Below are 24,140 nucleotides of genomic sequence, written 5' to 3' on the forward strand. Positions count from 1 at the left end.
ATACCACGAAAATTGGGGAGAAAAGGGGATAAAATTTAGAAGAAAAAAAAAAGAAAAAAAATGTAAGAATGGCGGGGAACAAGAGCGAACGGCGCATTCGATGATGCCTTCTCAGTATGGATGAGTAGTATTTTGATGTTTGTTGCTTACTGCATACGTTTGTACTAAACCGAACATTCTAAATAGTATGTCATACGATTAGTACACAGTATGCAGTTTAAGTAAGTACTGGGCAAGCCAGATTTCGGACACGGCCTAAGTCATAGTTGAGATCTTAAATGGCTACCTGGGTCGTGTTTGGTATGGAAAAACGTGTTCTTAGTGGACAAGTTAAGGTAGCACCTCCCCGTTTCACTCCTAACATTTCCACCCTACTGAACATGACCCAGCTGTTTCCTATTATACTTTTACTTGGTAATGTACAATAAGCCCGGTCAGATATGGATATGGACCCAGCTCAAGCATGGTTGGTGTGATGACCTTGTGGGCCTGGTAGGATAACCGGTCATTAGCTGCTTCTCTGAGTGGTAATTGGGGGAGTGAGTCAGGGGTCAAGGGTGAGGGGTCAGGATGTGAAATAGGAGTTCTGCATGGAGTAGAGGCGGTCGATGGGGTTTCCCACCCGCCCCGCCAGGAGCCCACCGTCCGCCGCTGCCAGAAGACAGTCGCCGAGGTGACTGAGGCTCCCGTCGCTGTCCAGATCGTGGAACACAGTCTCTGAATCTAAAGGGAGAAATAGAGTTAGTATGTCTGTCTGTTTGGTCCGTCCATCTCTCTCTGTCTTTTTCTATCTCTCTCCCTCTCTTACCGTAGGAGTGAAGATGTTCAGAGCTCAGCTGAGGAGGTGTGAGGCCATGGCGGAACGGCTCTCCTCCGTAGATGTTGGGGTCCAGAGCCAGTAGCTGCTGTCGTGGCAACGAAGGGTACGCCAACAGACCGTCCAATCCATGACCACTAGAACCGTCTGGGAAGAGAGAGACAGAACATGAATCAATCCCTGCATCTCTTCCTCTCGTCCTGTCCCTTTAACTCCAGAGACATTGTTTCACCTGCCTTGAGGTGAGTTTCCTGAAACTTCGCTACTTTGGCAAGCTACTCTTTTAATTGTTACGTTTGTAGCGAAAGACTAATCTTCCTGTGCATGAATGAACAAAAACTGTCAAATTAAGCACTTCTACATCTACCGCTCCGTGAGTTAAGTACCAGTTAGCTACAAGGCTTTTGTGAAATCCCTGCTCTATTCCCCCCTCTTACCCTCACTGTCATCGTTGCTCTGTCGGCCCCCCCTGCTCGGCCCTCTCCTGGACCCTCCCAGCTGCTCCTGCTCCTGCTGCTGCTGCTGTTGCTGCTGCCTGCGAGCTATCTTCTTCATCTGCAACGCACAGGACCAACACACTGATAATGGACTCAATGGCGCTATTGCTCGGTCGTTCGTTATAAGGATAGTTCTTCCTTGTGTTATTTGGGTGGACTATCCCTTGAACTGTGCTTTAGCCTTTAAAATAAATGTTTGCATGCAGTTTCAGAGCAATTGCGCCATTCGATTCATGATTAGTGTTATTGGTTGTATTAGTGTCATGGGCAGGGGGGAGTGGGGATTCAGGACAGGTCAAATATCTCACCTTTGCTCTCTGGTTTTGGAACCACACCTGCACGACTCGAACCGTCAACCCGGTCTCAGCTGCCAGTGTCTCTCTCACCTGAAGATAAGAGAAATTAAGCCATGACACTAAAGGGGACTGTGTGTGTGTGTGTGTGTGTGTGTGTGTGTGTGTGTGTGTGTGTGTGTGTGTGTGTGTGTGTGTGTGCACGCGCGTGTGTGTGTGTGTGTGTGAGAAAGAAAAGTGAAAAAGAGAAGGAACAAAAGAAAGAAACCGTGTTACGCCTGGTCTGCTTACCTTTCTGCAAGGTTTGGAGGACACCTCGAAGGAGGCCTTGAAAGCTCTGCGCTGCTGTGTGGTCAAGATGGTGCGTGGTCGCTTTGACCGTTTGTGGTCCTTCCCTTCGCCGCCCTTCCCCCCTACAGAACCGCCCCCACCATCCTCATCCTCACTCTTCACTGAGGGATGTGGAGAGAGAAAATAGGATCTTCAATTGACAGACAAACTGGTATCAAATGGTGCCTAGTAGTGAATCCCAATGAAAAAACAAGTCATTAGGTTATCACTGTGTAATTACGTAATCTCCTGCACTTTCTATACCGTAGCATAAAGTGCCACCTAGATTTCATCCAGTGATTTTATTGGTTGATTGAATGATTGATTTGTTGGTTGCCCCGTCTCTTCCTGTTACCTGACTCAGTGGGTGTGGGGCTGATGGCAGCCAGCATCTCTCTCTCCTTCTCGTAGTCTCCTCTGCAGAGCAACTGGCCCTCCTTCAGGACAAACTCGTCTCCGCGCTGCAGCCGGCGCTCACACTCACAGCAGCTGAAACAGCCCAGGTGGTACACCTGCCCCAGCACACGCATGATCAGCTCTGAGCGGCCAATCACCTGCAGGCACGCACTGCACTTCCTGACAAACAGCCTATAGGGACAGAGGGGGGAAAGGGTGCGTTCCAGTGTGTAATAGATCAGGTGTCTTTATTGCAGTCGGGTGTGTTCCAGGTTGTCTTTTTTGCAGTCTTGAAGAAGAGTTAGTTTAACGTCACAGGAATACGATAAAGTAATATTCTGAGATGTGCAGAAGACACCGTCTTGACCACACAGCAGCGCAGAGCTTTTAAGGCCTCATTCGAGGTGTCCTTCCAAACTGTCTTTTTTGAAGTCGGGCTGCAGATGATCAGGTCTCACATCGCTTGCAGGAGTGTTGTAATTTGTCACTAACATGATATTAGAGGTCCTCTGAGATGTGCCGAGCGACTGAATTAAAGACAACCTGGAACGCACCCAAAGGCAGAGAGACAGACACAGATTGCCTGAAAGATTAGACCTCATTTGCACCTGTGGAGATTCTCAACCAAACCTGTGTACGGTATATAATTAAATGTCACATCAGCATTTCCCAGAACTTAAAGCTTGAACATCTAACATGTGTTTTCTGCAATAACAGTACGTGGTAACGCTTTAGAATGTTGTTCCTCATTTAAGACACTTGGGGGCAGTAGTCAACTGATGTGTAGGGAGCCTGCACTGAAGTGTTGGTGGATTCTAGGTCTTTTACTAATTCTTTACATGAATCTATTTAATGAGCTGGTCCAGTGTTCTAGCCCATCATTACCTACCATTCACAATTAGTAGGATTTAGAAGAGAACATGTGAAACAAGCATCGTGCTTGGACAGTTTTTTTTTATTTTTTTTTAAACAGTTCACACACTGTCATTCACGGGGCTTTGTTGTCTACTTTCCTTTTGTCTTTTCACCACTCCTCTCGTGTGTCCCACCCCTTTCATTTTCTCCCACTCTTCATTCTCTTCTCATCAACATATCAATTCAATTTAAAGGCCTCAAAACTCCTGCTTTTAAATTCCTCTTGAATCCCAGTTGTTTTATCCCTCTGCCTGCCCCCCCCCCATCCCTCCTTCCATCTCCCTCCAGTATTTTCTGACAGGATTCCCAATTCTCCCCCCTCTGTCCCTTCTCCTTCGCTCCCTCCCTCTGTAGTTCAGTGAAACTAATAAAGACAGGATTAATTAGATTGTTGTTTAAACAGTGCGATGCCCAGACAGACGCTGTAAACTCATAACCAGGGATTGGCCATAGCATGGGGTTAATCTCTCTCTCTTTTACACACCAAAATACACACAAACACACACACAGACCCCCCCCCCCCCCCCCCCCCACACACACACACACACACACACACACACACACACACACACACTCTCTCTCTTTTTTTCTCTGTCTCTCTAGCCTAACCCAACCTATAAAAGCACACATATGTTTACAGGAAACCCAGGTTACTCATCAATATACGGTGAGTACTTCCATATACATTTCTACAATATCTATGCATATCTAAAACACACACCCGCACACGCCTAATCATGATGACATATTGACACTGGGGAAATCCCGGGTCATTAAACAAGACTGCAAACAAGAGGTCTGCTGTGGCAGAGACTTAGCTCATAGAACGAGAGAGACCGTAGAAATAAGAGAGAGTGTGAGAGACAAATATTTCTGTTGAGGCAAGGCATGACTGGATGAGATGAGAAAGTGACAGGATGACGAGGGACAGAGAGATGTAGGGAGGAAGTTAGAGGGAAAGAAGGAGAGAAGTGTTAAGGCTACCTGACTGGGTGAGAGGAAGGTGTTGCTACCCCAAATCTGAAGGGTGGAGAGGGGAAGAGGTGAGAAGGGGAGGAGAGTGAGCCAGGTCGGCACATTAGAGCTCCTAATCTGTGATCTTGTCCCGTCCGAACCACAGCTGCCACAGATAATCTCTCAATCCATCGGTCTGCCAAAACTAGCTAACACTCCCAAAAATTACCCGAATCACAGCCCGCCACCATCACAAATACTTACTGAACCAAACACACTCACTTGCCAAACACACACGCGCGTGCACACACAAGGACGCAAGAGCACACCGATCGAGGAGCACCACTTCACCACTAATCCAGTCACCACCACCACCATCTATTCACTTCACACTCCACTATACCAAGCTGTCTGTCTATAACACACATAAAGTTCTCTCAAGTGCCTCCTCGCCTACAGCAATTGTAAAATAGCTTATCCAATAGCCCCGAAAATGGCAAACCAGTATCTACCGCTTTAAAGTGTCAATCTGCTATTTTTTTACTTTAACATTCATGACATATACACATTCATTATTGAATAATATAAAACTTGTGCCTCGTGAGTTTAGTTCAATTGTCTTACCCCATCATTACCCAAATTATAAAGATTGTTTTACTGCTTTGTTCATAAACAAAGTAATTAAACAGACACTGTATAGCCTCAAAATATTGGTTAAAACTATAGATTTGATCTCATGGATGGTCAGTCTTTACATCAATAGCTCTGTATACATTTGAGAGTAGTTACATATCTCCATCCCTCAGTCGTTTACAAAACCAAATGGCAGGGTGCCGGTTTTGTTATTGTTTTAACTGCAGATTTCCCCTTTAAATCCCAGTTTTTGTTTTTTAATCCCATTTTATACTGCCAGAATTTACTCAACATAAAGGCGACTTGGGACAACGGTCACCAGACCACAATTCCTCTGCAGTGTTTAAGTCCTGCTTTTTGGTTACTAATCCCATTTCATAGTGCCACATATTGTAGAATTTACTAAACTTGGAAACTGAGGGCAACAGTCACTGAGGGAGGTCTCTAAGTAGATCAGTCTAATCCCCCTAATAGAAGTGTAATTCACAATAGACCTACTTGTGGCCCAAATGGCACCATATTCCCTTTATAGTGCACTACTTTTGGCCAAGCCCCATAGGGATCTGGTCAAAAGTAGTGCACTATATAGGGGATATGGTGCCATTTGGGCCGCATCCCCATAACCCAGGGAGAGGAGAAATGGCTCATGGCTGCTATCAAGATGAATGGTCCCACTTTAGACGAAACACAACTTTTTAGGCATAATGAAGCCTTCATAAACCCTTTATGAAGCCTATATAGGTATCTCCGAAATTATCACAAGCATTCATAAGCAAACGGAGTTACATTTCACCCTGCTTGGCACTTTGACCTCCCAAATTCATGGCACCAATGAGACTGACTGGGTTCAAACCCCAGTCTCTTGCACGCCAGTGGGTTACGACTGTTAACCCACTGAGCTAAAGCGGAGACATTAGCTTGGGGAGCCAATGCAAGTCCTCAGATCTCAGCAAAGACTCTGTTATGCATGTGTTAGTTGTATGTTGATGTGTACGTGGAGCAGCTTGCTCCTATGTGCGTAAGCATGCATGTTCGGTATGTGTCCATCCATGTGAATGGATTAGTGAAAATGTGCATTGGGTTTTGTATTGTCAGCTATCAGTGGATGTTTGTTTTAGCATATTGGAAATGTAAGTTTAGGTGAGGTTGTGGGTATGGGATCTTTACAGTGAATCTGGATGTTACAATCTTAGTATAGCTTTAGTATAATTTTATTTTGGTGTGTATGTGTGAGCGTGTGATTGTATGTGTGTGTGTGTGGATGTTCAAGTGTCTGTGTGTGGGGGTGTGAGTGTGTGTGTGTGTATGAGCGGATATTGCACTGTGAAGCAGGATGGCTCAGAGCCAGGGTTCAGTAATCACATCATCTCCTTTTATTAAATCTCCCTGCACTGCTCCTGTGTTATTAAAATTTCCCAGCATTCCCCACGATACCGCTCCCTCCGCCACCACCACAAACACGCAAACACACACACGGGCACGCACACAAACATGCTCATGTACACACGCACACACACACACTAAGACGCACGCATACAAAAACAGGAGGCCTAGTTTAGTAGGGGTGTGGCTTTCAGATAGTTCTTTTTGGCCACCCATGAGAGTCAATGTCATTCCTGTTAATCTGTTCTGTTGTATAGTTATCATGTTTAGCTTCAATGAAGCTTACAGAAGTGTATGAGTTCCCTAAAAGCTTATGTAAATCCCACTGTTGGGATGCAATAAGGTGATATACCTTATTATAATTAAGCCATAAGGCCCGAGGAGAGTGTGGTATATGGACAGTATACCACGGCTAAGGGCTGTTCTTATGCATGACGCAACGTGGTACATTATATACAAAAGTATGTGGACACCCCTTCAAATTAGTTTGGCTATTTGAGCCACATGCGTTGCTGACAGGTGTATAAAATTGACCACAGCCATGCAATCTCCATAGACAAACATTGGCAGTAGAATGGCCTTACTGAAGAGCTCAGACTTTTAACATAGCACCGTTCTAGGATGCCACCTTTCCAACAAGTCAGTTCGTCAAATTTCTGCCCTGCTAGAACTCCCCCCGGTCAACAGTAAGTGCTGTTATCGGGAAGTGGAAACATCTAGGAGCAACAATGGCTCAGCCACAAAGTGGTAAGCCACCTAAGCTCACAGAACGGGAACGCCAGGTGCTGAAGCACGTAGTTTGCTAAATTTGTCTGTCCTCGGTTGCAACACTCACTACCGAGTTCCAAACTGCCTCTGGAAGCAACGTCAGCACAAGAACTGTTCGCCGGGAGCTTCATGAAATGTGGAAATGTGTTCTCTGGGGGGGATGAATCACGCTTCACCATCTGGCAGTCCAACGGACGAATCTGTGTTTGGCGGATGCCAGGAGAACGCTATCTGCCCCAATGCATAGAGCCAACTGTAAAGTTTGATGGAGGAGGAATAATGGTCTGGGGCTGTTTTTCATGGTTCGGGCTAGGCCCTTTAGTTCCAGTGAAGAGAAATCGTAATGAGACAGCATACAATGATATTCTAGACGATTCTGTGCTTCCAACTTTGTGGCAACAGTTAGGGGAAGGCCCTTTCCTGTTTCAGCATGACGATGCCCCCGTGCACAAAGCGAGGTCCATACAGAAATGGTTTGTAGAGATCGGTGTGGAAGAACCTGACTGGCCTGCACAGAGCCCAGACCTCAACCCCATCAAACACCTTTGGGATGAATTGGAACGCTGACTGCGAGCCAGGCCTAAGTGCCCGACCTCACTAATGCTCGTGGCTGAATGGAAGCAAGTCCCTGCAGCAGTGATCCAACATCTAGTGGAAAGCCTTCCCGGAAGAGTGGAGGCTGTTATAGCAGCAAAGGAGGGGACCAACTCCATATTAATACCCAGGATTTTGGAATGAGCTGTTAGACGAGCAGTTGTTCACATACTTTTGGTCATGTAGTGTATATTGGCCATAAATCACAAACCCCCGAGCAGTGGTGGAAAAAATACCCAATTGTCATACTTGAGTAAAAGTACAGATACCTTAATAGATAGTTACTCAAGTAAAAGTGAAAGTCACCCAGTAAAAGTATTTGTTTCTAAATATACTTAAGTTTCAAACGAAAATGTAATTGCTAAAAGTAAAAGTACAAATCATTTCAAATTCCTTATATTAAGCAAAGCAGATGGCACCATTTTCTTGTTTTTAAAATTCACGTATACCCAGGGGTACACTCCAACACTCAGACATCATTTAAAAACAATGCATTTATATTTAGTGTGTCTGCCAGATCAGAAGCAGTAGGGATGACCACGTGTTCTCTTGATTATTGCGTGAATTGGACCACTTTCCTGACCTGCTAAGCATTCATCATGTTACAAGTACTTTCCGGTGTCAGGGAAAATGTATGGAGTAAAAAGTACATTAGTTGTCAAAAATATAAAATAGCAAAGTAAAGATACCCCCCAAAAATATTTAAGTTGTACTTTAAAGTACTTTACACCACTGCCCCCAAAGTACCTTATTGCTATTTTAAACTGGTTACCAATGTAATTAGAGCTGTACAAATAACTGTTCTGTCATACCCATGGTACACTTAAGGAATACGGCCCGACGGGGTGTGGTATATGGCCAATATACCACGGCTAAGGGCTGTTCTTAACCACAACGCAACGTGGAGTGCCTGGATACAGACCTTAGCCGTGGTATATTGGCAAAACCCCCGATGTGCCTTATTGCTCTTATAAACTGGTTACCATCATAATTAGAGCAGTAAAAAATGTTTTGTCATACCCTATATCTGATATACCACGGCTTTCAGCCAAATCAGCATTCAGGGCTCGAACCACCCCAGTTTATAATACGGTATGTAATAAATTATCTTCATATTATAGATTGAAGAATGTGTAAAATGCAAAAACAAAATAACAGGTAGACAAATAAAATCGATCTGAAAATAATTTAAGGATTACATTTAAAACAGACCCAGCTGCTAGGTCAACTCAGAATGAGAGTAAAAAATACCCAACTGATGGTTAATTAAATTAACCAATGTTTGGGTAATCCCAACAAGCCAAAAAACAACTGGCTGGGTCAAAATAACCCAGCATGTGTTCTGTCCAATATTTACCCAGTGCTGGGTTACCAAATAATCCAAATTTTTAACCCAGCATTTCTTGGAGTGTATGCGTCAGACACGGTACATCACAGAACAGTGATATACAAACAGAAACAACTTGCAATCACACACACATATGCAGATGGAAGCCATTTCCTTCAAAGCCTATGTGTACTTATAGACAACGTGCATCAGACAGTCTTATTTGATTTCCAAACGTTTTGAGCTATACGGTATGAATGACCCTCTGATTAGTATAAAATACAATATCAAGGTTTATTACTAATGATTAGCAGACCAGTCTCTCCATACACTTTTCTTTTCGCAACTATTTACACTGTTCCTCATAATACTTGAGATACTCCATACTCCACATCTGATCTCGACAGAGATTTGACCCTTTAATGACAGCTCAGATATGGCATAACATGACCAAATGGAATATACCTGCAAAGAGTAACGACTGAAAACTGTGCAGAACACTGTGCTTGATGCTTGGGAGAGTGTGAGAGGAATGTGTGGATCTGTGTGTGTGTGTGTGTGTGTGTGTGTGTGTGTGTGTGTGTGTTTAGATAAAACAGCTAATCCCCAGGCCACCAGAACGCAATATCCTGTCTGGCAGTTTCTCATTTCCTGTCTCTCTCTGGCGGAGCGGGATGCAAGGGGGGGGGGGGGTAGGGGGAGGGGAGGGGACCCGTTGCCCCAGAAACAGGAGATACAGCCCCCGATTTGAGTATGTTGACACCGCTCTCTCTCTAGCTCTCTCTGTCTCTCTCCTTCCCTCCATCTCTCGGGTCCACCCCCCCATCTTTTCTTTTCTCGCTCTTCTTTTATTATCTCAGATTTAATAACGGCAAGGCGAGCAGCTTGTTCTTCCATGAAACATTTATTAGCTGTCTGTAATGAAATTGTTGTGGGGGAGGCCAGATGATTGGGGCTCATCGGGCATTATGCAAAAACCGTGGCAATATTACTAGGGGGTGACACAGGCACACCTCACCTTCCTGCTCTTCTGTCTTCTCCTCCATGGCTTTCATCTTCTCCTAAATCTCCCTCTTTTATCCCATGCTCGCCCCCCGATCTGCAATTTATCTTCTCTATCAACTTTCTCCAACTTCTTCTCGTTTTCAGTCATCTCTCTGTTCTCTTTCTATCCTTTCTCTCTGCATAGCTTTGACACAATGCATGCCTTGATATAAATCACTGTAAGGTTCTGTCTCTCCATCTCTATTCTCTTCCTACCTCTTCTCTCTCTCTCCTGCATCACCTGTTGACCTGAGCTGGGAGGTGACGTGAGAACCCTTAATGTGTGTCAGGTGGAACAGAAGGACTGTCTGAAATAGCAGCATTTTCCCTATATAGAGGCACTACTTTTGACCAGACTGGCAACCTATTCCCTATATAGCGCACTATAGTGAAATACTTTAAATGCCATTTAATGTCATTTCAGATAGACAAGATATTGCGTTAAAAACCACAATACTACTCCTCAATCTAGATATGGACTACTAAACGTGGCTGTGTTTGTCTGTCTGACCATACCCCCTGTGGACGACTGTGTATGAGCCAAGAGCAACAACATATCCCTAACACACTCCTACACTCCCTCAGACTGAACTATAGTGAGTGCAAACACATGGGGTGAATTCCTAACAATTCTACAAATTATTCTTCAGAACGGATATCGTTGGCTGCAATAAGCTATGCTTCGGTTCTGACTGTGTGCTGCATTGTACAGTAGGCTTCTACACCTGCATTGCTTGCCGTCTGTGGTTTTAGGCTGGGTTTCTGTACAGCACTTTGAGATATCAGCTGATGTAAGAAGGGCTACATAAATACATTTGATTTGGGCTTGCTGCAGTTGTTGATCAAACAGCTTTGTGGGTTTTGGCATATCTTTTTTAGCAGTATATATGTTTTAGCAGTATGGGGCAGAATGTCTTATGCTTGATTTAACCCATTCTTTCCACTGTACATAATAAATAACTATCCATCTCCTAGCACAGTTATACTGTATATACATAATATAACTATATACAGGTACTGTGCATATATAGTTCTTCTCTTAGGCTTGTCATCACTGGAGTGGCTGAGTACATTTGGTAATTAGCGCTGTGTCCAATCAATCCCCTCCCTCCATCCCACCTTCCCTCTCCTCCCATCCTGAGACACAAAGAGGCGCTGAGCGGAGAGACGATTAAGAGAAAACGAGGGATAAACGGAGAGATAAACTGATTGGTGTCATCACTGCTATCAATCTCAACAAGCGGGAAATGAGGTTTGGAATTGAGAAATATTATTACAAACCAGACAGTGATGAACGAGGTAATGGAGAGAGGGGGAGCGAGAGAGGGAGGCGGGAGGAGCGTGAGGGGGGGGCGGGTGGGAGAGATGCTGTATCTGTGTGGAAGACATGATTTCTCGGTTCTCAATCGCGGCATGGTACAACAGGGATTCCACATAGAACCACGTAAGATGAGAAGGTGGGCTTCTGGCCTGGCAGTTTGAGAGATTGTTTGGTCAGTGAACATTGGACTTGGCTGTAACTCTTGGGGTCTCCGCTCCCGTGTGACTGTGGGAGTCTCCCCTCTCCCCTGCTCCAGACAGTGTCTCCATGTCTCCCACCCCACAGAGTGATCTATTAGAGCCATCATTGCAGGGCCAGAGGGTTGGGTCTAGCAGCTACCGGCGATACCACCTTGGGTGCAGATGCCTGTGTGGAATCGATTCCCAGTCCCGCCGTACTATCATTTCCGGTCTCTCCCTCTACAATGTCTCTACTACTAAAAACATCAATGGTGTTTTACCACCAGCCATCGTGATACAGTGATATCCACTGTAGTGTTCTACATGTTGATATCCACTCCATATGTGTGTGCAGTAGGAGCAGGCTATGTGCTGCTTGGTGGTGGTGGGGGGGTAGGCCTCCCACTCCAGACTGATATTGAACCTGGGCTCCAGGCTCCTCCAGGCTCTAGTCGCCCGCCGGGGCCCCAGGGCGCAGGCCCTTTATTGGTCTGAGACCTGGGTCAGCCTAGAGACTCTGCTCTCTGTCACTCTGTGGGAAGTGTGTGTGGAGTGTGTGTGGAGTGTGTGTGGAGTGTGTGTGTGTGTGTGTGTGTGTGTGTGTGTGTGTGTGTGTGTGTGTGTGTGTGTGTGTGTGTGTGTGTGTGTGTGTGTGTGTGTGTGTGTGTGTGTGTGTGTATCAGAGTGTGATTGGGGGATACTGGAGAGTCTGTATGGGCAGCGGTCTGTGTCTCTTGGAAATTGTGTGCAGTAAACACACACACCTCTCGCCTAAGAAAAAGGACAAACATGAAAATATTTGAAAACAATGGCTAGACAGAGATACTGTAGCGGGAAGAGGCAAACATCTGGGCACAGCAGAGTAGAACCATGCTCCTGACGTAATGAGTAAACCTAACCCTAGCTTCAACCACTACCCTAGCTTCAACCACTACCCTAGCTTCAACCACTACCCTAGCTTCAACCACTACCCTTACCCTAGCTTCAACCACTACCCTTACCCTAGCTTCAACCACTACCCTTACCCTAGCTTCAACCACTACCCTTACCCTAGCTTCAAGTCCACATCCCGGTTCAACCATAACCCTAACCCTAAATCCAGCTCCAACCATAATCCCCCAACTCCGAATTCACAACTTAACCCCTGATTAGCTCCCCAAGCTAATACCTAGGCTTAGCTCAGCGGGCTAACAGTCTTAGGACTAACACAGGAGACCCGGGTTTAGGAGACCCAGTCGGTCACTACAAGGTCACTATGAGAGTGCTCTGGGAATGATACAGTAAGGGCTCGATTCAATCCGATCGACTTTAGCCCGCGATAACCGACTTCTGCATAGCAGTATTATTGTTTTATTTAGGCGATGTCGGAGGTGGAACTGCGTTGGAACTGTCCAATCAGAAGCGGCTTCCCGTGTTATACCTATCGCAGACATGCAAATCGCATTTTGTATAAACTGATTGAATCTATGCTTAAGTAAGAGATCATTTGCAATAACGTACAGCAGATAAAATAACTCAAATCAAAAGCCCAAACATCAGCACACACATACAACTCCAGACCGCAAAGGGTTACAGCAAAAAAACTGATCAAGCTTTCCACTATTTCTGCAAAATTCTTAGACACAGAAACGCACACACACTCACCCCAAATTCTCATACACTCCTCCCGTACATCATACAGTACACACACCTGCTCACGGTTGAGGGGGAGCCGGGGAGTGGTGTGTGTGTGTGTGTGTGTGTGTGTGTGTGTGTGTGTGTGTGAGGTGCTGATGGAGTGACTGCAGGGAACACAAGGAGACATTGTTACTGATCTTCTGAAGGTCACCAGTAAAGACATGTGCCAAGTCTCTCACAGAGACAGACATATACTGTACTCACACTATATATAGAGAGACTCATCATATACACACTATATTGTGCGGCAGGTAGCCTAGTGGTCAGGGCGTTGGGCCAGTAACCGAAAGGTTGCTGGATCGAATCCCCAAGCTGACAAGGTAAAAATCTGTCGTTCTGCCCCTGAACAAGGCAGTTAACCCACTGTTCCCCGGTAGGCCATCATTGGAAATAAGAATTTGTTCTTAACTGACTTGCCTAGTTAAATAAAGGTTACATTTAAAAAATATAGAGAGAGAGACTCAACATATACGGTGCCTTGCAAAAGTATTCATCCCCTTTGGCGTTTTTCCTATTTTGTTGCGTTATAACCTGTAATTTAAATGGATTTTTATTTGGATTTCATGTAATGGACATACACAAATGTGACAACCCTCCCACTCTGTCTGCCGAATTCTTTCTCTTTGCTCTTATTTTCCTTAATAGGGTGTCGGTGGGCGGAGCCGGGAGGGTTGTCAGTAAAATGGGACACACCTGGGCTAGGGGGGTGTGTACTTAAATGTAAATGTAAATGTACCAGGATAAATACACCTCTTCCCCATTCATTGGGGAGACTCTCTCCATGCAGACACACTTATAGATTTTTGCGGCCTGTTTGTTTTGGCACTGTTCATTATCACATTTATGCACGCAAACTTACACACGCACACCATTGTTAATTGTCTTTAGTTTACTTTAGTTAAGAAATATATTTTGATATTCCTTATATCCACTTTGTCTCCCTTTTTATTATGAACTTTGAGCTGGTTCATGACAAGTGGAGGCTTGTCCGGGATCATAAAGTTGGTTCCTAGACATTTTGGCGTGTAGCACTTTGTTGCATTATGAAGGAATAATACTAGTGTTGTTGGGCTTACTAGTATGTGTGTTGTGTTCGGGAGAAAATGTGGAGTTAATGTTTGAAAACTCTGTAGGTGATTTGTTTGCATCTTTTGATTACAGCTTTTGAGTTGTAATGTTTAGTGCTCAGTATTGGCTGCCTTTGTTTGGGTAACTTGCCACTGTGGTGGCTAGTTGGTTGTGTGCTGCGTTGGAGAGTATATTGGTTAGTTTCCAGGCCCCTGCCCAGGCTGGAGACTCTTGCTCTACTGGCTGTTGGGACATCGGTCTGAGGCGAGTAGAATTGGCTATGTACCTCAGTGGGAGATTTGGGTAGGGTTGTGAAACTTGCTACCCGGAACTATAGCCTTTCTTTTTCCCCCTGTTAGGCTTAGCGACGTGTTTCACTTTGGAATACGTTGGGGGCATGGTTATTTTGTTAATTTTTGTGTGGTGTCCTTGGACTGAGCAGTTGTCTCTGGGGCACATCTATGGCTTGGGGGGGAATCTGCCAGCTTGCTTCTTTTTTTTTTTTTCCCCCTCAAGCTGGCTACAGTGTGTCATTACCCACCACAAATCTGCACGAAGACTAAGGTGGAGTTATTGTAGGTTTTGGGGAAGCTCCATATATATCTCATCTCTTCTGTGGTGCCCATTGTGATTGTCATTTCTCTTCTAGTGGTCCGGTCTGGTGTGCTCAGCAGGGGGGAAGAGCAAGTCATGTTTTTTGTATTTACTTGTGACTATGGTGTCTAATGTAGACGTGTTCATTTTCTGTCGCTCCTGTCTGTTCCCTTCTGGTCTCGTTTTCTTCTTTCCTCTTAAACGTTGCTTCCTGTGCGCAAAGTTTGCTGGGGCAAGTGGAAGTGTGAACACGTACCCCCTCGTCAATTTGGGACGCAGAGGCTGGGTCAATTTGGGACGCAGAGGCTGGTATGGTTTTCCGGGGTCCTTGTTGGTCCCCGGTTTTATGGGGGAGGGGGGGTTGACGACCCTCCCACTCTGTCTGCCGAATTCTCTCTCTTTGCTCTTGTTTGTCAGTGGGCGGAGCCGGGAGGGTCGTCAGCGAAATGGGACACATGGGCTATACTTGTGTCCCAGGATAAATACACCTCTTCCCTGGGGAGACACTCTCCATGCAGGCAGACATAGATTTTGGTTGTGGCATTTTTGTGGCCGTTTGCTTTGGCACCTTTCAACACCCCTCATTATCACAGTTATTCACGCAAACACTCGCTTACACTACTGATTACACAAACCATTGTTAATTGTATTTAGTTTACTTCAGTTAATAAATATGTTTTGTTATTCCTTATCTCCACTTTGTCTCCCTTTTTGTTATCAACTTCGAGCCGGTTCGTGACACAAAATAGTCCAAATTGGGGAGGTGAAATGAAAAAAAAATTACTTGTTTAAAACCAAACAAATCTACATTTTTACTGAAAAGTTGTGAGTGCATATGTAATCACCCCTTTGCTATAAAGCCCCTAAATAAGATCTGGTGCAACCAATTACCTTCAGAAGTCACATAATTAGATTGCACACAGGTGGACTTTATGTAAGTGTCACATGATCTCAGTATAAAGTTTAAGTCGGAAGTTTACATACACCTTAGCCAAATACATTTAAACTCAGTTTTTCACAATTCCTGACATTTAATCCTAGTAAAGATTCCCAGTCTTAGGTCAGTTAGGATCACCATTATATTTTAAGAATGTGAAATGTCCGAATAATAGTAGAGAGAATAATTTTTTTCAGCTTTTATTTCTTTCATCACATTCCCAGTGGGTCAGAAGTTTACATACACTCAATTAGTATTTGGTAGCATTGCCTTTAAATTGTTTAACTTGGGTCAAACATTTCAGGTAGCCTTCCACAAGCTTCCCACAATAAGGTGGGTGAATTTTGGCCCATTCCTCCTGACAGAGCTTGTGTAACTGAGTCAGGTTTTTTAGGCCTCCTTGCTCACACACGCTTTTTCAGTTCTGCCAACACATTTTCTATAGTATTGAGGTCAGGGCTTTGTGATGGCCACTACAATACCTTGACTTTGTTGTCCTTAAGGCATTTTGCCACAACTTTGGAAGTATGCTTGGGGGGGGGTCATTGTCCACCTGGAAGACCCATTTGCAACAAAGCTTTAACTTCCTGACTGTCTTAAGATGTTGCTTCAATATATCCTCCAGTATCTTCACAAGGTCCTTTGCTGTTGTTCTGGGATTGATTCGCACTTTTCACACCAAATTACATTCATCGCTAGGAGACATAACACGTCTCCTTCCTGAGCGTTATGATGGCTGAGTGGTCCCAAGGATGAACCATACTTGAGGTCTACAATTTTTTTTCTGAGGTCTTCGCTGATTTCTTTTGATTTTCCCATGATGTCAAGCAAAGAGGCAATGTTTGAAGGTAGACCTTGAAATACATGCACACCTCCAATTGACTCAAATTATGTCAATTAGCCTATCAGAATCTTCTAAAGCCATGACATCGTTTTCGGGAATTTTCCAAGCTGTTTAAAGGCACAGTCAACTTAGTGTATGTAAACTTCTGACCCACTGGAATTGTGATAGTGAATAGTAAGTGAAATAATCTGTCTGTAAACAATTGTTGGAGAAATTACTTGTCATGCATAAAGTAGATGTACTAACCGACATGCCAAAACTATAGTTTGTTAACAAGAAATGTGTGGAGTAGTTGAAAAACGAGTTTTAATGACTCCAACCTAAGTGTATGTAAACTTCCGACTTCAACTGTATATACACCTGTTCTGAAAGGCCCCAGAGTCTGCAACACCACTAAGCAAGGGGCACCACCAAGCAAGCGGCACCATGAAGACCAAGGAGCTCTCCAAATAGGTCAGGGACAAAGTTGTGGATAAGTACAGATCAGGGTTGGGTTATAAAAAAATATCTTAAACTTTGTACATCCCACAGAGCGCCATTAAATCCATTGTTAAAAAATGGAAACAATATGGCACCACAACAAACCTGCCAAGAGAGAGCCGCCCACCAAAACTCATGGACCAGGCAAAGAGGGCATTAATCAGAGAGGCAACAAAGAGACCAAAGATAACCCTGAAGGAGCTGCATAGCTCCACAGCAGAGATTGGAGTATCTGTCCATAGGACCACTTTAAGCCGTACACTCCACAGAGCTGGGCTTTACGGAAGAGTGGCCAGAAGAAAAAAAATTGCTGAAAGAAAAAAATAAGCAAACACGTTTGGTGTTCGCCTAAAGGCATTTGGGAGACTCCCAAAACATGTGGACGGTACTCTGGTCAGATGAGACTAAAATGTAGCTTTTTGGCCATCAAGGAAAACGCTATGTCTGGCGCAAACCCAACACCTCTCATCACCCCAAAAACACCATCCCCACAGTGAAGCATTTCATTGGCAGGGACTGGGAAACTGGTCAGAACTGAAGGAATGATGGTGCTAAATCCAGGGAAATTCTTTAGAGATACCTGTTTCAGTCTTCCAGAGATTTGAGACTGGGACGGAGGTTCACCTTCCAGCAGGACAATGACCCTAAGCATACTTCTAAAGCAACACTCGAGCGGATTAAGGGGAAACATTTAAATGTCTTGGAATGGCCTAGTCAAAGCCCAGACCTCAATCCAATTGAGAATCTGTAGTATGACTTAAAGATTGCTGTATAGCAGCGGAACCCATACAACTTGGAGGAGCTGGAGCAGTTTTGCCTTGAAGAATGGGCAAAAATCCCAGTAGCTAGATGTGCCAAGCTTATGGCGATATACCCTACGAGACTTGCGGCTGTAATTGCTGCAAAAGGTGGCTCTATAAAGTATTGACTTGTGGGGTGAATAGTTATGCACACTGAAGTTCAGTGTTTTTGTCTTATTTCTTCTTTGTTTCACAATAAAAAAACATATTTTGCATCTTCAAAGTGGTAGGCATATTGTGTATATCAAATGATACAAACCCCCAAGAAATACATGTTCATTCCAGGTTGTAAGGCAACAAAATAGGAAAAATGCCAAGGGGGGTGAATACTTTCGCAAGCCACTGCACACACTCTATAGAGAGAGACTCAACATATACACACTATATAGAGAGAGAGTCACACACACACATACACCATTCAAAAGTTTGGGGTCACTTAGAAATCTCCTTGTTTTTGAAAGAAAAGCAATTTTTTTTTGTCCATTAAAATAACATCAAATTGATCAGAAATACTGTGTAGACATTGTTAAAGTTTTAAATGTCTATTGTGTCTACCGGAGACACCTGAAACCCCACCTCTTTAAGGAATACCTAGGATAGGATAAAGTAATCCTTCTAACCCCCCCCCCCCCCCCCCCTTAGAGTTAGATGCACTATTGTAAAGTGGTTGTTCCACTGGACATCATAAGGTGAATGCACCAACTTGTAAGTCGCTCTGGATAAGAGCGTCTGCTAAATGACTTAAATGTAGCTGTAAACTATTTTTTTATGGAATATCTACACAGGCGTACAGAGGCCCATTATCAGCAACCATCACTCCTGTGTTCCAATGGCACATTGTGTTAGCTCATCCAAGTTGATCCTTTTAAAATGCGAATTGATCATTAGAAAACCCTTTTGCAATTATGTTAGCACAGCTGAAAACTGTTGTTCTGATTAAAGAAGCAATAAAACTGGCCTTCTTTAGACTAGTTGAGTATCTGGAGCCTCAGCATTTTTGGGTTTGATTACAGGCTCAAAATGGCCAGAAACAAATAACTTTCTTCTGAAACTCGTCCGTCTATTCTTGTTCTGAGAAATTAAGGCTATTCCACACGAGAAAACGCCAAGAAACTGAAGATCTCGTACAACGCTGTGTACTACTCCCTTCACAGAACAGCGCAAACTGGCCCTAACCAGAATAGAAAGAGGAGTGGGAGGCCCAGGTGCACAACTGAGCAAGAGGACAAGCACATTAGTGTCTAGTTTGAGAAACAGATACCTCACAAGTCCTCAACTGGCAGCTTCCTTAAATAGTACCCGCAATTTCAACAATGAAGAGGCGACTCCAGGATGCTGGCCTTCTAGGCAGAGTTCCTCTGTCCAGTGTCTGTGTTCTTTTGCCCATCTTAATCTTTTATTTTTATTGGCCAGTCTGAGACATGGCTTTTTCTTTGCAACTCTGCAATTCACACCCCTTGACTTTTTCAACATTTTGTTGTGTTACAGTCTGCATTTAAAATTGATTAAATTGAGATGTGTCCCTGGCATACACACAATACCCCATAATGTCAAAGGGAATTATGTTTTTAGACATTTTTACAAATTAATAAAAAATGTAAAGCTGAAATGTCTTAAGTCAATAAGTATTCAACCCCTTTGTTATGGCAAGCCTAAATAAGTTCAGGAGTAAAAATGTGCTGAACAAGTCACATAAGTTGCATGGACCCATTCTGTGTGCAAAAATAGTGTTTAACATGATTTTTGAATGACTACCTCATCTCTGTACCCCACACATACAATTATCTTTAAGGTCCCTCAGCCAAGCAATGCATTTCAGACACAGATTCAACCGCAAAGACCAGGGCGGTTTTCCAATGCCTCGCAAATAAGGGCACCTATTGGTAGGCGATTTAAAATTTAAAAAAAGCATATATTGAATATCCCTTTGAGCATGGTGAAGTTATTAATTACACTTTGGATAGTATACACCCAGTCACTACAAAGATACAGGCATTCTTCCTAACTCAGTTGCCGAAGAGGAAGGAAACCGCTCAGGGATTTCACCATGAGGCTAATGATAACTTTAAAACAGATAGAGTATAGTGGCTGTGATAGGATGAAAACTGAGGATGGATCAACAACATTGTAGTTACTCCACAATATTAACCTAATTGACATAGTCAAAAGAAGGAAGCTTGTACAGAATAAAAAAGACAAAAAAATGCATCCTGTTTGCAACAAGGCACTAAAGTAATACCGCAAAAAATGTGGCAAAGAAATTGACTTTGTGTCTTGAATACAAAGCATTATGTTTTGGAAAAATCCAACACAACACATCACTGAGTACCACTTCACATTTTCAAGCATGGTGGTGGCTGCATCATGCTATGGGTATGCTCATCATCGGCAAGGACTAGGGAGTTTTTTGGTATAAAAAGAAATGGAATAGAGCTAAGCAGAGGCAAAATCTTAGAGGAAAAACTGGTTCAGTCTGCTTTCCAACAGACACCAGGATATAAATTCACCTTTCAGCATGACAATAACCTAAAACACAATGCCAAATATAGTTGCTTACCAAGACAACATTGAATGTTCCTGAGTGGCAAATCTATGGCAACACTTGGCTGTCTAGCAATGATCAACAACCAATTTGACAGAGCTCGAAGAATTAAAAAAAAAATTATGTGCAAATATTGTGCAATCCAGGTGTGCAAAGCTCTTCGAGACTTACCCCAGAAAGACTCACAGCTGCAATCGCTGCCAAAGGTGATTCTAACATGTATTGACTCAGGGGGTTGAATACTTATATAATCAAGATATAGTTGTGTTTTTTCATGAATGTTTCACAAATATTATACTTTTTCTTCCACCTTGACATTAGAGTATTTTGTGTAGATCATTGACAATTCAATCAATTTGAATCCCACCTTGTAATATAACAAAATGTGGGAAAAGTAATGTGGTATGATTACTTTCTGAAGGCACTATAGTTTCAGACACTTTTAGAGGGAGTGAGACAGTGAACTCATCAACTCAACACCATTTCATATCTGTCGCACTCCAATTCCCCCTACCAACACCTCGCCCAAATTACCCTGTAACGGCACACACACTCATCTTAGTTTTCAAGTTGGGAATTATTAACATAATTTCCAAAGACGACAGAGAACTTCTCTACTACTCTCTCACTTTCTCTTCATATCCTCTCAGTCTCCACTCTATATCCCTCTTCACCTATCCCTCTGTCTCTCCTCTCCCTTCTTTCTTCCCTATCCTCTCTCCCCTCCCTTTTTCCCTCTCTCTCCTCCAGATGTCTGCTGCAGTGGGAGAGTCTGTGCGGCTGGACGTCGTCTGACACTTTTCACAACAATGATAACGACCTGCAGGCTACGTCCTTCAGCCGTCCGTCCCTGGGGATCTCACACACACATACAAACACACACACACACACACACACACACACACACACACACACACACACACACACACACACACACACACACACACACGAGTCGAATGCACACACGACCACACACATACATGCACACACACACAAGTACACACACACCCAGACTGACACACAGACCCCCAGACTGATAAAAACTCCAAGTCATATTTATCAGAGAGGAAAGTGGAGCTAGCTTAAAGCCTCACTAATAGCAATCCAGCGTTTCATGTGTATACCCACCAAACATTCAGGGACTAGTGTCTGCAGGTTTTTGTTTTTTTCCTTTCAATTAAGACCCAGACAACTAGGTGAGGGGAGTTCTTTACTAATGTAACCTTAATTCATCAATCAAGTTCAAGGGAGGAGCAAAAACCCGCGAGACACTCGGCCCTCCATGGAATGAGTTTAACACATTGTACATCTGTTCTGTCACATATTCCATATAGACCAGTTCCTATAAGCCCCTAAATTATTTCACATGTTTGTTCTATCCTGACACCAGCACACCTGATTCAGGAGGGGCACAAGGACTAGGTGACAAAACACTGATTAAGACAATGGCAACACTAAGGTTTGTGTGTCTTTTGGGATTTTAGTAGTATTGACGTTCTCTTACTTTTCGTAGTCATGCTTGCAATAGAGCAGACGGTCTCTGCAGTAGCATGTCCCACTGAGTGCGCTCAGACACACCGCACACTTGACGCAGGTCTCGTGCCACGAGCGCTCGTTGACACGCAGCAGGAAGCGGTCGGCAATGGGCGACTCACACCCCGCACACACCTCGCCCCCTCCGCCCCTGTGTTCTGAACCTGAGGGGAGAGGGGGACACAGGAGAAAGGGGATACCTAGTCAGTTGCACAACTGAATGCATTCTACCGAAATATTGCTTCCGCATTTAACCCAACCCATCTGAATCAGTGAGGTGCGGGGGCTGCCTTAATCGAAGTCCACATCATCGGAGGGTATAGTGTGTGTGTGTGTGTGTGTGTGTGTGTGTGTGTGTGTGTGTGTTCAGACCTGTAAATGTCAAGCCGAGCTTGAAAAAAAAGAAAGCAATTCAACATTACTTCCCAGCAAGGTCCAGGATTTTTTTATGACAAAAATAGTAATAGAAATGATAAATACAAATAAAAATGTATCACATATCAAATGTATTACATATTTATCATATATTTATCCCATTTATAACATATAAAGTTGAGAATGTAAAAGTTTGTCACTATAACCTTTGAAATTTCAATGGATATTTATTTAATTATTGGACTATAATGTTAAAATCATTATGTGCCAGTCAGGCTCAAGATGTCAGTCCCATTTCACTCCTCACCGAATGGCGTGGAGGCTGGAGGCTGCTGAAGACATGATTGGGTCTCCTCTGTTTTCATCCCGGCCCTCCTTCCTTCGTCGTGTTCGCTGGACGAGAAGGAGGAAAGAGAAAGGGGACAGTTACCCTCTAAATACAAGCCTACAGACAACAAGTGTGTAGAAGGAAAAAATAGAGGGCAGGTTGTCTTCGACGAAAAGTGAGAAAGAGAATATACCGTAAGCGGGAAATAAAACGCATCAAAAGTCAATGAAGGAAAGACACGTAGGCTATAGGCCTAAACATAACCGTGGATATTATATTTCAGTGTCCTCTTGAAAACATATTTAATATCCAATTTATAAATTAATTACATGAACAGTCGACTTGCAATGCGCACATATTGCAACAGGAATAAAATAGAATATAAATATTGCCGTGGATTGGATAAATGATTAGGAAATTAAATAAATGTGCTAGGCCTAACAGGCTACTCAATTCGGTCTACTCAACAGAGTTTTAAACACCTGACACACTGAGATTGAACGTTGGAGCCGAAGGTGGTGTGTGGCCCCATTCCTGTTTATTTACTTGCATCATATGATACCCGAAGTCAGATTTGGGGTCGAACCGGAGATCTGGCCTTGGCCTAATCTTGACCAATAACTGGTCGGGATTAAACCCAGTGACCTGCTGACGCCACACGGCCACACAAACGCATAAACGGGGGGGATGCAGTACCTGATATTTTCAATAAATAAAGATAATGTTCTCTTATAAAATTCATAGAAATTTATGAAATCTATCTAAATTCAAACTAAAGCATGGGGATTCATTAATATACTTTGAATAATAATACCAATATTAATACGCTAATAATACTGTTAATAGAATACAAATAATAATAATATGATAATACATTTACTAATGGTCATGTAGACTATAGAATTGTTCAACCACGACACTTAGTCTTGGATTTATCAGGCCTATTCCATGAACACAAACGTAATCTACATAAATCGTAACATTTTAAGAATGCACTGTATTCAATAGGCCTATTGCAACATAGCGAGAACATGTTTATTTATTAATTGACAATATTCCAAATCAAAGCGACATTAAGTTTGTTTTTTATGAATATTTATGATTAAGAGCGCCTAAATCTAATTCCAGCCGATACCCTACATTTCGAAAGGAACTAACCGTTCTGAATGACCGATTTAATTTAAATATATTATTTAGGCTTGAAATTATAATTTCTCAATTATTGGGTTATCAGATAACAATTCTTAATCGAATATGAAGCTTACCGTGGGCTACTTGTTAATGAATTGATCTGATAGACTTTCAAGATGCCTTTGCTCTCATTGGAGGATTGAGGGTGTCACTGCTTCGAATAAAAATAAAAGGAATTTTAAAAAAAATAACCTGAAAAATCATCAAGAAATATGAATCATAATTGATGTAGGCTATAATGTAATTTACGCCGTCATTACAAATCGAAAGAATTATTAGACCTATGTGTTGAATTAAGGATTACAATCTCGAATAAAATA

The 24,140-nt window shown here is 43.3% G+C and overlaps 1 protein-coding gene across 1 annotated transcript; it reads right to left on the reverse strand.

The window, feature by feature from the left end:
• Window positions 1-565: 565 nt before the first annotated feature.
• lmx1al (LIM homeobox transcription factor 1, alpha-like) lies at window positions 566-22,666 on the reverse strand. The gene is made up of 8 exons (XM_038988557.1): window positions 22,609-22,666; window positions 21,898-22,090; window positions 2,293-2,525; window positions 1,899-2,059; window positions 1,623-1,700; window positions 1,308-1,372; window positions 809-954; window positions 566-723 (listed from the first exon to the last, which is right to left on the reverse strand). Exons 1-8 carry the CDS (start codon window positions 22,664-22,666, stop codon window positions 566-568), a joined length of 1,092 nt encoding a protein of 363 aa, XP_038844485.1.
• Window positions 22,667-24,140: the final 1,474 nt, after the last annotated feature.

Source organism: Salvelinus namaycush, chromosome 3 (assembly GCF_016432855.1).
Source record: "Salvelinus namaycush isolate Seneca chromosome 3, SaNama_1.0, whole genome shotgun sequence".
NCBI lineage: Eukaryota > Metazoa > Chordata > Actinopteri > Salmoniformes > Salmonidae > Salvelinus > Salvelinus namaycush.

Coding starts and splice junctions, on each gene's coding strand:
- lmx1al (XM_038988557.1), bottom strand. CDS start 22,666: ATGAAAACAGAGGAGACCCAATCATGTCTTCAGCAGCCTCCAGCCTCC. Junction 22,091..22,608: donor TCCAGCCTCCACGCCATTCG/GTGAGGAGTGAA, acceptor CTCTCCCCTCAG/GTTCAGAACACAGGGGCGGA. Junction 1,701..1,898: donor CCTCCAAACCTTGCAGAAAG/GTAAGCAGACCA, acceptor TCTTATCTTCAG/GTGAGAGAGACACTGGCAGC.